Here is a 13,500-nt window from a genome sequence, read left to right on the forward strand (position 1 = left end):
GGGGCAGGGGGCGGGGGCGGGGCACGCAGGCAGGAGCTGGAAGGGGCGAAGCCGCTGCAGCAAGGCGGGCTTGGTGCCCGAGACGGGGAGGCCGCGCTTACGCAGCTGCTGCCGCAACTCCGACACCTGGCGGGGGGGGGAACAGGGTGGCGATGGAGAAACAACAAGAAACACGACCATCAGCTTTTCCTAACCGTGATTTAAGGCCCGCCACCTTTCACGCCAGAGTTTTGAACAGAAACCGGCTCATGCTGAGAAGGAAAGGACTCTCAGGTTAAACTTTGGAAATGACGTTATGAGAGATCTCACGCTCAGAGAACGAGTTCTCTGCGACTAACACACTAATATTAGCTCAGCATCCGTAAAATTAGTTGGTTTATGACCATTTTTGTGTTTGCTGAGGTCCATAGCTGTGGTAGTCATCGTGAATGGTTCTACATGTACATCCAACAACCACTTTCTAAGAGTTTCATTTACCGTATTTTCCGGACTATAAGGCGCACTTAAAAAGCCTTCAATGTTCTAAAAAAAACGACAGTTCTTTTTATAATCCGGAGCGCCTTATATATGGAAGAAGTCGTGATTTTTTAGTACGACTTTGGTTAAACTACAAAGCTGCACCGCTCACAGCATCAAGGCTCAGTTGGAGTCGCAGGGCTCCTGAGCGGCGGAGGCGTTTCTACTTGACGCTTACGTTGGTGCAGCATCCTTCTGTGAGTTTTGAACCGTTTAACTATCTTTGTGATCTCTCACAGAGGGATCAAATAAATGCTGATACAGGCGAACCAGCTCTGCTAGAGCACCGAAACCAACGGAGCACGGGAGGAAGACGATGCACCTTATAGTCCGGTGCGGCTTAAATATGACAAAAGTTTGAAAATGGACCATTCATTGACAGTGCGTCTTATAATCCAGTGCTCCCTATAGTGCAGAAAATACGGTAAATTTGTTCAGTAGATTATACAATATTTTGCTTTTGGTGGAGGGCATATTAAAAAAACAAAACAATCGATTCTCTGTTTCCTCTTACTGTTAAATCAACAAGATTTGCAGGGAGCAGCTCAGGCTTGGGTGTGTGGTTTGTGTCCACGGGGGGCTGGTTTGTCGAGGCGGGAGCAGGTTGGAGGCTCAGAGGCGTGGCTCCGGAGGTCTTTACAAGATCATTATGATCTCCACTAGAGGAACGACAGAATTATTAACTCCGGCAAAAAAAAAAACATCTGAGGACTAATAGCTTATTGATGCCGCGAAGACGGGCTGACATTTCATCGATGCGGTTGGCGTACCTGGGCACAACTGGAAGCTGCTGCTGAGGCTGGAGCTGGAGCTGCTGCTGGTGCTGCTGCTGTTGGCTCTGCAGGATCTGGAGCTGCAGGAAGACCTGCTGCTGCGTCAGGAGGTGGGAATAGGCCGGGTCTAAAGACTGGGTGGGGGTGGTAGGGCTCTGCTGTTTGGCGCCTCCCACTAGAAATAGATCCATTTTCTCAGTTTGGTTAAAAAAAGCAACAAAACGTCGAACGAAAAGAAGTCTCGGTGTGAGTACCTCCAGTCCCAGACGCTCCCCTCTGGTCCGGAGGAATGTACTGGTGATATTTGAGTTTCCTCATTTTGGGCTTGATGTCCCGTGGTTTCCGCGGGCGGGGGAGATGGTTGAAGTTCAGGGGAGGGGGCAGAGCCGAGGAGCAGGTCGGGCTGGGAGGCCGAGCCGTCTGCAAACACACAGATTGCACCACGCTGCCTTCAGACCGTTCGCCACAACGCGGCCCTCGCGATTAATCCCAGGGACGAACGCACGCAGGACATCAGTGCAAATGTCAACTCGATTTGCGATGTTGGACGCGTTTTCCCCACGCTAAGGTTAAATTCCTTAAAAGATATGTGCAAATGCCTCGCAAGTCTCCGGATGACAGCGCTGCGCCGATCCTGACAGATTCCCCAGCAGCTTGTGTGGGAATGTGTTAACCTACATGGCCAACACCGAGCTCCCCCACAAGTACAAATTGACAGTAATGAATTCAGAGCGGCTAACAGCGGAGCCTTGGTTTTTGTTTTGTGTCTTGTTTGAAAAAAGAAACAAAAAAAAAGTACACAGGTGTGACTGTCCTGTTGGGTTAAAGACCTCAGCGGGGCTCTGCTGTTGTCAACCAGCTGTTAATATCATTATTATATCACGCCAACGTAAACAGTCTGAATATTGCGTTCACCGGGGAAATCTGTGTCTCGAGTTAATGTGTTTTGTTTTGGGTTTTTTTTTAACATAATTTCCGCTTTAGGTTTAAATAAATAAAAGCAGCAAACAGAAGTAAAACTACAGAGAAGCGGGATGGATTTCTGATGGTGAAAGGTTGGTGAGGGGTAGAGCCCGTCTTTACCTTTGGCAGTAAGGGTGTCGTCTGGGAGGTCAGATACATCCCATTTTGTCTTCCAGTCGTTGCCACGGAGTTCGAGTCACCCAGTGTGACACTCAGAGGTTGTCTGATGCCCACGGTTGCCGGGAGCAACGTCAAACTAGACTGAAATCAGAATATGAGAGAATCAGATTTGATGCAAAAATCTCATTTCTTTGTGTCGCCTGTTGGGTGTCTGACTGAACTCTACATCTGTCCCGAGGTGTGAGTGAGGGCGGGAATGGCTGTTTGTCTCGTTTGTCTCCGTGTGTCCCTGTGATGGACTGCTGGAGACCTGTCCAGGGTGTCCCCCGCCTCTCGCACAGCGACAGCTGGAGACAGGAAGCGGCTCCCCGCGACCCGGAATGGAGAAGCGGGCAAAGATGGATGGATGGATGGATGGATGGATGGATGGATGGATGGATGGATGCATGGATGGATGGATGGATGGATGGATGGACGGATGGATGAACGGATGGACGGATGGATGGATGGATTGATGCATAGATGGACAGACGGACGGATGGATGGATGGATGGATGGATGGACGGATGGATGGATGGATGGACGGATGGATGGATGGATGGATGGATGGATGGATGAATGGATGGACGAATGGATGGATGGATGGATGGACGAATGGATGGATGGATGGATGGTGGCAGAATATGGACCACTGGATGAGTTGTAATGAAGCTTTCAGGAAGTAGTCAGTGGTCGTTCGTCTACAACTGATTCACATTTGAAGTCAATACAATTCAAGATGGCCGTCACATAACTCCCTCAAACTTACAGATATTGAGCTAAAACTCGATGTGGTGGCAGCTGAGAGTGACTCACAGCACACACTCTGAGGGTGACACACACATCACCGCACAATGTGACACATAAAGTTAAAAAGCAGAAGTTAGTCGAGTCGACTGAAAGTAAAGATTCAGACGTTCCTCTCTTCATCACCTGTGAATGACTGGGACTTTGACCGCGGGTCAGGCCCACAGCTGAGCAGTCACTTGATGATTGGTCAACTGGGAGCCCCGGCAGGGAGGGAACCGGCGCCGACTGGAGAGCGGCGCGACTCTCAGCGCTCGAGGACGAGGAGATGTTGTCTTCGAAGACATCTGCGGGAAAAGAGACGGGACCTGCGGACAGGAAAGCCCAACATCAGCGGAGGCGACTGGAAGCAAAAATGTGTGAAAGGTTTCAAGTCATCACATTGTTTTTTTTTCTCATCATCTTTTTAAGATATTTTAATCATCGGCCTTTAGGGCTTTTTTGTACGTTTTGGTTAAAACTTTAACTGCTTTTTTCACTCATTTTCTGTCCAGCACCTGACCTTTTTCAGAGGAACTCTGACCGAATATAAAGAAAAAAGGCTCCTAAACTCAAGGGATGGACCAACGTTGTGCACTTTGTTAACCAGCAGGCTGTCCCGAAAACTAAACTTCTTTCTACTTTAACTGAATTTATTTAAAAAATAAATACCAGAAAGAAAAAAAAAGTGTTTTAGCACCAACAAGGTGGATCATATGGAGTACATGCCTGTTGGTGGAACAACTCGTGAAGCGCTCGACAGATTTGAATAAAACTCTCTGTACGTCTGCAACTGATTCACTGATGGAACTGGCCAGATTCAAGATGGCTGCCACGGGTAATTAACCTGGGCGGGCACAAACATGGCTACAGGTTTTTAAATCCTATTTTAGTTTTTGTTATATCATAGTTTGGTTCTCCTCAGCTTATCTTTGGTTTACTCTATAATTTTGTGTCATATTTAGTGTCTCATGTTTTAGATATTTTTAGTTTCATGATTACGTTTAAATTATTTTAGCTCAAATTTTAGATGTTGTTGTGTTTTATGACTCAGTATTTTTGTGTCCACGTGCTGTAAAGCACTTTGAGTCGCCTTGTTGCTGACTTAGGCTCAAATTTGGTGTTTCTGCAGCTGAGAGTCAACGGAGGCTTTGTTTAAACCCGTCGATTGTTCTGCATTCCTTCAAGAAATCCCAGTTTCATTAAAGACGGGACTTTCAGGTTCTATTCATCTGCTGCAGGACCTTTTTTTTTTTTTTAAGAACACACGGGTAGGTGGAAGGATTGAACGAAAATAAAAGAATAAAAAGCAGCTAAAGTCCAAACAAGCTTCGGCTGGAGAAGCCTGGAGAGTTAGGCTTACAAATTAGAAAGCCATTAGTGACGTTTTTGTTTTGTTTTTTTTTTAAAGTTATGCACAGTGAGTGGATCCTCGTTGCACGCTGCCTCACAGTTCTCCGGGGCCAAGGTGTGCTCCAGCGGGGGGGGCTCCGCGGTCGCCGGGGGTCCTCGGGTCTTCTCGGGGAGGTCCTGGGCCGGGCGAGCCTTCCTCGGCCTCTGGGCGCCACACGCGCTCCTCTCTGTGGGCGCAGGAGACACGGGGAGGGGGCGACAGGGGAGAGGACAGATGGTGAAAAAGACGGGACGGGAGAGAAGCAACAGGAGCCGCTGGACACGCGTGACGTGAGCGCCGAGGGTGAGAAGGACCAGCAGAAACTCGGAAACGCTTCCCGCCCGCAGGGGAAACGTTCACACAAAAAATTTTCTGTTTTTAAATGTCAGAAACAGACTATATGGGATATTTTTGTAATAATGGCGTTTTTAAATTAAAGGGGAGGTTAGGAGAGAGAGATGTGATGGCTCTGATTGGTCCGTTTATCACTTCCTGTCTGTCGCAGATATGTTTGTGGGCTTCTCGCGGTGCCGCATTCCGGCGTGCGACAAGGTCACGTTTCGACTGAACCGACAGCAGATTTTAAACAAACAGGGAGGGAGCGCGCTTCCAGAGATTCACACGTTCGGTTTTCCTCCCAGAGCCACCGCGCCACGAAAGCGCCGCAGATTTAGCGCCAACAGGGAGGAGAGCCGCGAGGGCGAAGCAAGACAGAGACGGCGCCATCACCGCCGGCGTGCTGTCACCTTGTGCAGTTTCCGGGTTCAGACCACCAGGGGGCAACTTCTGAGCGGCGCCGTCCTCAGTCAGACTCTGCATCAGGGAAAATCAGGTCAGACCCCAGAGAGAGAGAGAGAGAGAGAGAAACACACACACACATAAAAACAGGTCCCAGAGTTAACAACACTTTTTACTCAGAGGAATGTTTTCGAACCCCTGAATTCATTGCAGCCAAATAAAGATTTACTGTCTGAATGCTGATTCAGTCACACTTTTGTTTTTCTTCTGTGCCATTTTAGATACGCAAACATTCATGCGCGCTTTGTGCCGTTTTAACCTTTTTCACGTGTCAAAACTTTCGGCTCGTTCGGGACATTTCGGCTGCCTCTTTTGGTTTTTGTGACTTTTGCACTTTTTCAAAATATTCAACTTTGTTTACAAATGCTTTCCCCATAAAATAGTTTTTTTACAGAAACATTGCTAGCTTTGATATCTACGTTAGCACGTTTAGCTTCTAGCTAGCCTTTAGCTACATTTAGCTTTTAGCTAGCTTCTTGCTGCTTTTAGGTTTGACCTCGTGGGTTGCTTCTTTTAGTTTACATTTTGTTAGCATTAGCTTTCAGGTAGCATTTTGTTACTTTTAGCAAGTAGTTTACTACATTTAGCTTTAGGCTAGCATTTAGCTAGTTTTATCTACAAAATACTTTCCACATCGAGCATATTTTGCTCCTTTTTTGTCATATTATGCTACTTTTTGGGTTTTACCTGGCATTTTTTCTACTTACAGCTAGGTTTTTGCTACTTTTAAGATTTTAGCTATAGTTTTGATCCTATAAAGCTAGCACTGGGCTACTTTTAGCTGTAAGCTACCATTTTGCTACTTTTACCTTTTAGTGAAAGTTCTGCTGCTTTTTGATTTAAGCTAGTGGTTTGCTACTTTTAAGCTAGCATTTTACTACTTTAAGCTTTTAGCTAGCACTGTGCTACTTTACGCTTTTAGCTAGCATTTTGCTACTTTTACCTTTAGCTAAAGTTGATATATCTTTAGCTTTAGGTCAGCATTTTGTTACTTTTAGATTTTAGCTAATAGTTTGCTTCTTTTAAGCTAGTATTTTACTACTTTTACCTTTAGCTAGAGTTTTTCTGTCTGTAGCTTTGTGCCTGCATTTGGCTATTTTTAGCATTTAGTTAGCATTTTGTGCCTTTTAGCCTTTAGCATTTTTCTCCCTTTAGCCTTTAGCTTGTGTTCTGTTTCTTTTGGCTTTAAGGACTCAGTTTCAGCTCCTTCGGCGCATTTCGCAGATTACCTCTAAAAACTTTGTATTGGACATCTCTGAGAAACAAAGCGCCACTCACTTGAGCTTCTTTCTGTTTCTTCTCTGGTTTCTGTGGCGGCGAGGAAGATTTCAGGCCTGCGGAGACAAATAGAGACGTAAAAGGACGAGATGTCTTTTCTTCTCCTCAAACCTGACTCTCATCTTAAACTCGTTTCAGACAGACGAGCAGAAAATGGCTAAAAGTTTCATGTTTTTACACGTTTTTCAGATAATAAACAGTACTGTGCAAAAGTCTCGGGTCATTTTTTTTAAAAAGCCAGTCTTTTAAACATCTTTTAAAGTGGTCTAGATTGTTATTTCTTCGGTTTTTGTTTGGACTTTAACTCCTTTCATTTTCCCACTCGGAGGAGTTTTGTTTCCGTGTATTTGTCTGAATCTAAAAGAAACACCAACGATAACACAGTTCGACAAACACAAAAAAAAATCACATTTTAGCACCGGGTAACTCCGTTAAAGCTCATTGTTAGCTCATCACGCCGCACGAAAGGCAGCCGTGGTCGGTAAAAGAGTCCAAAAAAAAAAAAAAACTTTGAAGGACCTTCATTAATCAAGACCACTTTTAAAAGACTGCAAGAATGTCTGATTCACTGGAAGCCAAAGACAAAAAAACAACAACATTTGCACAGATTTAATTCACTGAAAGAAGTTTTATCTGAAAATAGTGATTATGAGTGATTTCTGAGCAGTTCCTTCCTGCTTCTGCAGTTCTGGACAGATGATCTAACTTGTATGTGGGGGTATTTTTATGACAGCAACACGTGGAAACATTCTGCATGGCATTCTGTAAACAGAACAAAAACGTCTGCATCACAATTAACTTAAAAGGACTTCTTGGAAAAGGATAAAGGAACCCTTTGCCATTTATATGTAAGTAAAGACATGATCTTTTTTTAGCCTTAAAGCATTAAAGCTCCTCTTCTCTTGCTGATTCTCTCCCTGACATTTATTCCTTTAAGGCCACTTTCTGTGTTTGGCATTTTTCCGCTCTCGGAGTCAAAGTTAACCGATCTAATTGAACCGATCTGATCGGTTTCTTCACACATTTATGAATATTACTGATTATATTCTGCATCCTAAGTTGTAAAAACCTTTAATTAAAGTACTTTTGTGGTTTTTACAGTAAAAAAAACTAAGATTTTCTACTCGGATTTGATGTTTTTTGTGTGATTTTAGGTCTGTTGTGTTAATAAAGTCGATGAAAATCATTGAAATTGACACTTGGGAGGTTGCGCCGAAAAAAGAAAATGACTCCAAACACAACAGGTTAAACCATTTTTAGGGTGAAATGTGAAGAAATGTTAAAATAGCTTTTGTTTTTCCCTAGATTTGCATGTTTTAGCTTTTTTTTTCTGGTACATCTTTTCTGCACGCCTGCCCAGTCAGACAAACTGGATCTGGGTTCAGACGTTAACGGGATGCAGAGGCTTTTTATCAGAATCCGTCCGGTGAGTCGGGATATTTTTTTTTTTGCTGACGGACAAACAGAGAGTTGATGAGAGGCTCCAGTTGAAAACGTGTAAAAAAAAAAAAAAAAAGGTGAAGTCTGCACCAAAACGCAGCGGCAACCAGTGATCCGGCGTCCGTCTGCGTCTGATGGGCGCAAACCTGCAGCTCAAGTTAAACCCGGGTCCAGGACTGACCTGAGTCGGCATTGATTTCACTCAGCCTTCGGTTCTGGATCCTCAGCTGGAGGACTGAAAGGGGCGAAAGAGAGAGAGAAAATAAATAAATAAATAAATAAATAAATCAACACGTGAGAACAGAAACCGAGGCAGCGGGCAGCAGGAGGTGAGAGGCAATCAATACTGACTGCTAACTGATCCCACCCTGTGAGTCATGTCACCTCGTGAAAAATAAAATGAAAATAAAAGCGAAGAAGCTCCGCGTCCCCTCGAAGGCCCGCAGACACAGGAAACACACACGTTACCATTCTGCGCACACACGCAGACAGGTGAAGCAGGACAGGGACGGGCCTGCGGTCCGATCTGGCACGAATCGAGACCCGAGAGGCCTGNGGGGGGAGGAGAGGGGGGAGGGAGGTTGACGGCAGCAACTATTTATCTCTGGGTATATCTATTTCTGTTGGTCCCATCCCCCCCTTCAGCTGTCCCGCTCTCTCCACAAGCCCCTCGTGCGTCCCCTGCTCGCGTCACGCTGCCGGCGCCGCGGAGGGGAGCGATAAACATCCTACCTGCCACAGATGGCTGTTAGGACAGCCTCACAGGTCAGCTCTGATGGCCATCTTAGAACATCTCTGATCTCAAAGCTTTCGCAGATTATTTCATAAAACGTGTAGTGCAGCGTTCCAGCAGAAACACTATAGTCTTTACGTTAGATGCATCCTGCAGGCTGCACTAAAAGTGCTACAGCTAGCTGCTGCTACTGCTACGTTCTAATCCCCAGGAGACTCCATTTAAACTACAGAAACAGGATCTCCTGTCAGAGCCGAAGGAACCGGCTGAGGAATAAATTAACCGAACTGTTCCAGTTAAAACAAGCAGAAACAGAACCTAAAATCAGCAAAACAACAGCTGAAAGCTAAGGTTAGCAAAACAGTAGGCGAATGCTAAGATTGACATAGCACTGGCTATATTCTAAAATAAGCCAGATCACAGTTAAAAGCTAAAATTAACACAACTGTAACCAAAAGCTAAAGTTGCCACAACCATAGCTAGCAGCTGCAATTAGCAAAACTGTTGCTAAAAGCTAGAATTAGCAAAACCTTAGCTAAAAGTTGAAATTAGCCACATTTTAACAAAACTACATTGTAGCTAAAAACTAAAATTAGCGAAATGGAAGCTCAAAACTATATGTAGCTTAACAGTAGCTAAAAGCTAATTGTAGCAAAACCATAGTTCAAAGCTAAAAATCAGCAGAACTGTAGCTAAAACTTAAATGTAGCAAAACTACAGCTAAAAGCTATAAATAACAAAACTTTAGCTAAAAGCTGAAATTAGCAAAACCTTAGCTAAAGTGTAAAATTAGCCACATTTTTACAAGACTAAATTGTAGCTAAATCTAAAACAGTAGCTAAAAGCTAATTATAGCAAAACCATAGCTGTAAGCTAAAATCAACAAAGTGGTAGTTAAAAGCTAAATGTAGGAAAACCATGGCTAGAAGCTAAAGTTAGCAAACCTGAAGCTAAAAGCTAAAGTTACCAAAACAGTAGCTAAAAGCTAAAAGGAGCATAAAAAACAGAAATGAGCTCATTTGCTGTCATAGATTTCCATGAAAAATGTTTTTGCAGCAACTGAGAGGCGTCAGTGTATTTTTATGGCAACTTCTTCTTTGTAAATAAAGTTTAATGATTCAAAAATTTTAAAATTTTAACTTCCTAATCCTCTGATCCTGAGTTTGACCACAGGAACAAACTACGAGCCGAACGTCAACAGAGTGAATCACAATCAGCTTTCACAGTAACCGCAGGACGCAGACTGACAGAAAAATCAGGATTCAGAACTAGCCATTAGCTCATCAGTCAGTTTGAATAAACTTTATTTCTTCAAACTGAGGTCGTTCACACAGCCATCTACAACAGGTTAGATACTGACTTCTGTCAACTTTCTACAGAAATCCGACTGTTCTGGTTGAGGAATTCACTCATTAAAGTCGAAAACAGCTCATGATGACAGGCAGCTTTTGTTTAAGAGATCCGAAGCTGCATGTGTTGTTTTTTTTCTTATTGGATATATTTGATATATTTGAAACGTTTGGTCGAAAGCCTCCACGCCGCAGACCAACCAAAGCGATCGTCGTCTCCGGCTCCAGTCAGTGTTTCAAACGGAGCAGCTGCCTGAAGAGTCACGTTCTCCAGCAGCTGGTTGGAAAACCGTTGGGAATGTTCGTCTTCACGCCTTTCCTGTTTCGCAGCCACTCGCGACAGCTGTCTGGGAATTCAGCCGCCGCCGCGACTTGTAGCAAACCTGGCGTTACGACGAGCGGCAGCGGGGAAACGTTGCAGTTCGTCGCAGAGCGCCGCTCGTGTCCTCGAAGAGCGAACAATCGGCACGACAGCCGGCTTCGGCCTTCCGATCGGGAGATCCTGTAAAGGACTGCTGGCACCTCTTCTGGGACTTCCCTTTCCTTCCTTCTTTGTGTTAAAAATGCAAAATTACAACACAAGAAGGTATTTGTTTTAGGCCTTACTTTGCTTAATGACGCCACAGTTCGATGCCTCGAGTTTCACTCGAACCGCCGAGGCAGATTTTTGTGCGATCAGACGTTGATACGACCTCAAAGCTGCTCGCTGAAAACTTCAGCTCAGTCGCCCACGACTGCTAACTGGGAGGGATGCTCAGATTTCAGCGAAATATTTGTCAAATTAGCTGAGTTATCGCCATTCCTGCGCTTCGACTCAGCTGCTGGCGCGTTGCGTTTTCGAGCGAATAATCGGCCGCTGCTGCTTAACTCCTAATTTAAATGAATTTAATGAAATGAGATACAGCGACTCGTGCTCAGGAAGCCGCCGAGGCGCTCGCTCTAATCTGCTAACACGTGACGCCGCGCGTAGCCGGCCGGAGGAGGCCCCGCCGCTCCTAAAGGCTCGATTTTTTTTTTTGAAAATCCCTGGGAGACTCAGAGGGCGGGGCCTTCCGTCGACGCCCGTCCGGATGAGGTCAACAACTGACTCAAGCGTGTGACGTCCGAACGGAAACCGTGGATCGTGTTGTCGATGCGGGGATGGAATGTCCCGGGAACCGGTCATGTTCCGGTTATAGTTCCCTCCTCGTTCGGTTTTTGTTTTTAAGTTCCAGCTCTGCCGCTCCGAAAGGACAAATGTCTGCTGTTGTTTGGCCGCAGCACAAAGAGGGAACCCGAAACCTACAGGGACTGAGGTTTTATTACAATAACAGCTTAGATTACAGCTGCGGCGTATCAGGAAAACACGCAATATTGTTGCAGAATATCGCGATAAACCCAGAAAAAGAGCAGAAGTCCGTCTGAACAGCTGGACTCCATCACAGTTTGTCCTCATCCTTTGTTGTTGATAGATTTTCAACATATCGTGCGACCCCCCCCAGGGTCCAACTGCTTCGAATGGGGTTCTGAACCATCAATATCTTACCTGTTGTAGATAAGGCTCTGAATGAACTCAGTTTGGGAAAAAATAGCGGCATTGCTGCCTTCCAAAGGAACATTTCCGATCTAAAAGGTTTTATTTTCTGCGCCTTTCCGCCACACAGTTACTCTGCGCTGATTTTGGTGCTGGCTGTGGCACTTCCTGTGCAGCAGCGCCAGAATGACGACGTCACGGAGAAGTTGTTTTATCATGACAGTGATCGGGACTAGCCGTTAGCCCCGTCAGTCTGTTCAGAATCAAGCCAGCCCTCATTCAAAGAGCTATCCACAGCAGGTAAGATCCTCCCGCTCCCGACCGCTCCACGGAAGCCCGCTTTAAACGACCACTTTGCGTATTTATTTGCTTAACTGGCTGTTAGCTTTCATCAAAGTGGCCATAAGCTGAGGAATTTTAAAAACTAAATAAAAAAAAAGGACCACACTGTCCATTTCTAATCGGTTGGATTCAAACGTGTTAAAATGTCACGGATGCTCCTGGGATGTGCGCAGATGCCGCACCATTTTTCTTCCGAAGCTAAAACACGTCTTTGCCCACCCCCCGTCCGAAGTGAGAAGAGGACGTCCTGATCAGCTCTCGAAGACAACGATAAAGTCGTTAAGTTACGCTCTTTTCTCCCCCCGCCCCCCCTAAAGGTCACCTTTAATTGTTACTCGTGAATATTTGATATCAGAGGAGAAGACCCTCTCCTGTGACAGAGCAGCTAGACCCAAAAAAAGTCCAGACGTGTCTCTGTGGAGCGTCTCTGTCCTCCGGCTAAAAGCCTGGACGTTCACTGGGGGGACGCCGATCGGCCTCATCTCATGCCGGCTGACAAACGACGGCGCTGTGGCCGTTATCGTGAGGCGTTACGCTCACGCCAAACGTTACCAGCCAGTTTTTTGTGTTTGGCCGTGGTGGCCATCTTGAAGCAGGTCGACTCCAAAGGCCACCCGGTTGTAGACGCACAGCCAGTGATTTGTGGGATATTTTGCTAACAGACAGGCACACAGACACACTCTAAAACTTTCCCATCGACAGACGGTCGCCCGGAACCCCTTGCTGCTGCCGAAGCGCCTCCTTCGCCTCCTTAAAGCCTGACGGATCCTCTCACCTGTGCGGAACTTGTTCCGGATGAGGAGCGACCTCTCGGAGGCCAGCAGAGTCATCGCGGAGGGTGGGGAGGGTGTGTGTGTGGGTGTGTGTGTGAGGGAGGAAAAGGAAGTGCAGCAGAGACGAGGAGAAGGAAACTCCTGGCGTCGCCCCACCAGGAGGAACGGGGCCTCGGTCCTTCTGGCTGTCGCTGCTGGGGAGGCAGGGGAGAAACAGGGACAGACGCTTGTTAATCCACTGATGGGCAAAAACACACACACACACGTCTGTCTCTCTACCTTTGCGGGGACTTTCCATTGACTTCCATACATTACTACAGCCTAACCCTAACCATTACCAGTACATACCTAACCCTAAACCAAACCTAAACTCAATTCACACCTTAGTCCTAAACCAAACCCCTAACCCAAAAACATCATTTGTCCTCGTGGGGACCAGGCTTTGGTCCCCACAAGGAGCAGTTGGTCCTCACAAGGTAGTATATGTTAGGAAAATTGTCCCCACAACGTAGTAAATACATGTCCACACACACACACACAGCAGCAGAGATGGACACGTCGGGCCTGCAGGCAGACCCAACTCCAGCAGGCCTCCCTGCAGACAGCCTGTCACAACCGCACAGAGATTCGCCGAGGCCCTCCCGCAGTCAGGGACGGACACCGACAACACGCAGGACGAGACGG

The 13,500-nt window shown here is 46.1% G+C and overlaps 1 protein-coding gene across 1 annotated transcript in view; it reads right to left on the reverse strand.

Moving 5' to 3' along the window:
- The window catches only part of si:dkeyp-69b9.3 (myocardin), a 22,548-nt gene that overhangs the window by 7,934 nt on the left and 1,114 nt on the right, over window positions 1–13,500 (reverse strand). The window contains exons 2-12 of the mRNA XM_037980319.1: window positions 12,819–13,010; window positions 8,288–8,341; window positions 6,667–6,722; window positions 5,337–5,403; window positions 4,649–4,777; window positions 3,345–3,526; window positions 2,373–2,513; window positions 1,544–1,709; window positions 1,287–1,464; window positions 1,031–1,175; window positions 6–126 (exon numbers count right to left, since the gene is read on the reverse strand). Coding sequence (XP_037836247.1) covers window positions 6–126; window positions 1,031–1,175; window positions 1,287–1,464; window positions 1,544–1,709; window positions 2,373–2,513; window positions 3,345–3,526; window positions 4,649–4,777; window positions 5,337–5,403; window positions 6,667–6,722; window positions 8,288–8,341; window positions 12,819–12,873 — 1,294 coding nt within the window. The 5' untranslated portion in view covers window positions 12,874–13,010. The remainder of the gene's footprint in view (window positions 1–5; window positions 127–1,030; window positions 1,176–1,286; window positions 1,465–1,543; window positions 1,710–2,372; window positions 2,514–3,344; window positions 3,527–4,648; window positions 4,778–5,336; window positions 5,404–6,666; window positions 6,723–8,287; window positions 8,342–12,818; window positions 13,011–13,500) is intronic.

Source organism: Kryptolebias marmoratus, linkage group LG16 (assembly GCF_001649575.2).
Source record: "Kryptolebias marmoratus isolate JLee-2015 linkage group LG16, ASM164957v2, whole genome shotgun sequence".
Taxonomy (NCBI): domain Eukaryota; kingdom Metazoa; phylum Chordata; class Actinopteri; order Cyprinodontiformes; family Rivulidae; genus Kryptolebias; species Kryptolebias marmoratus.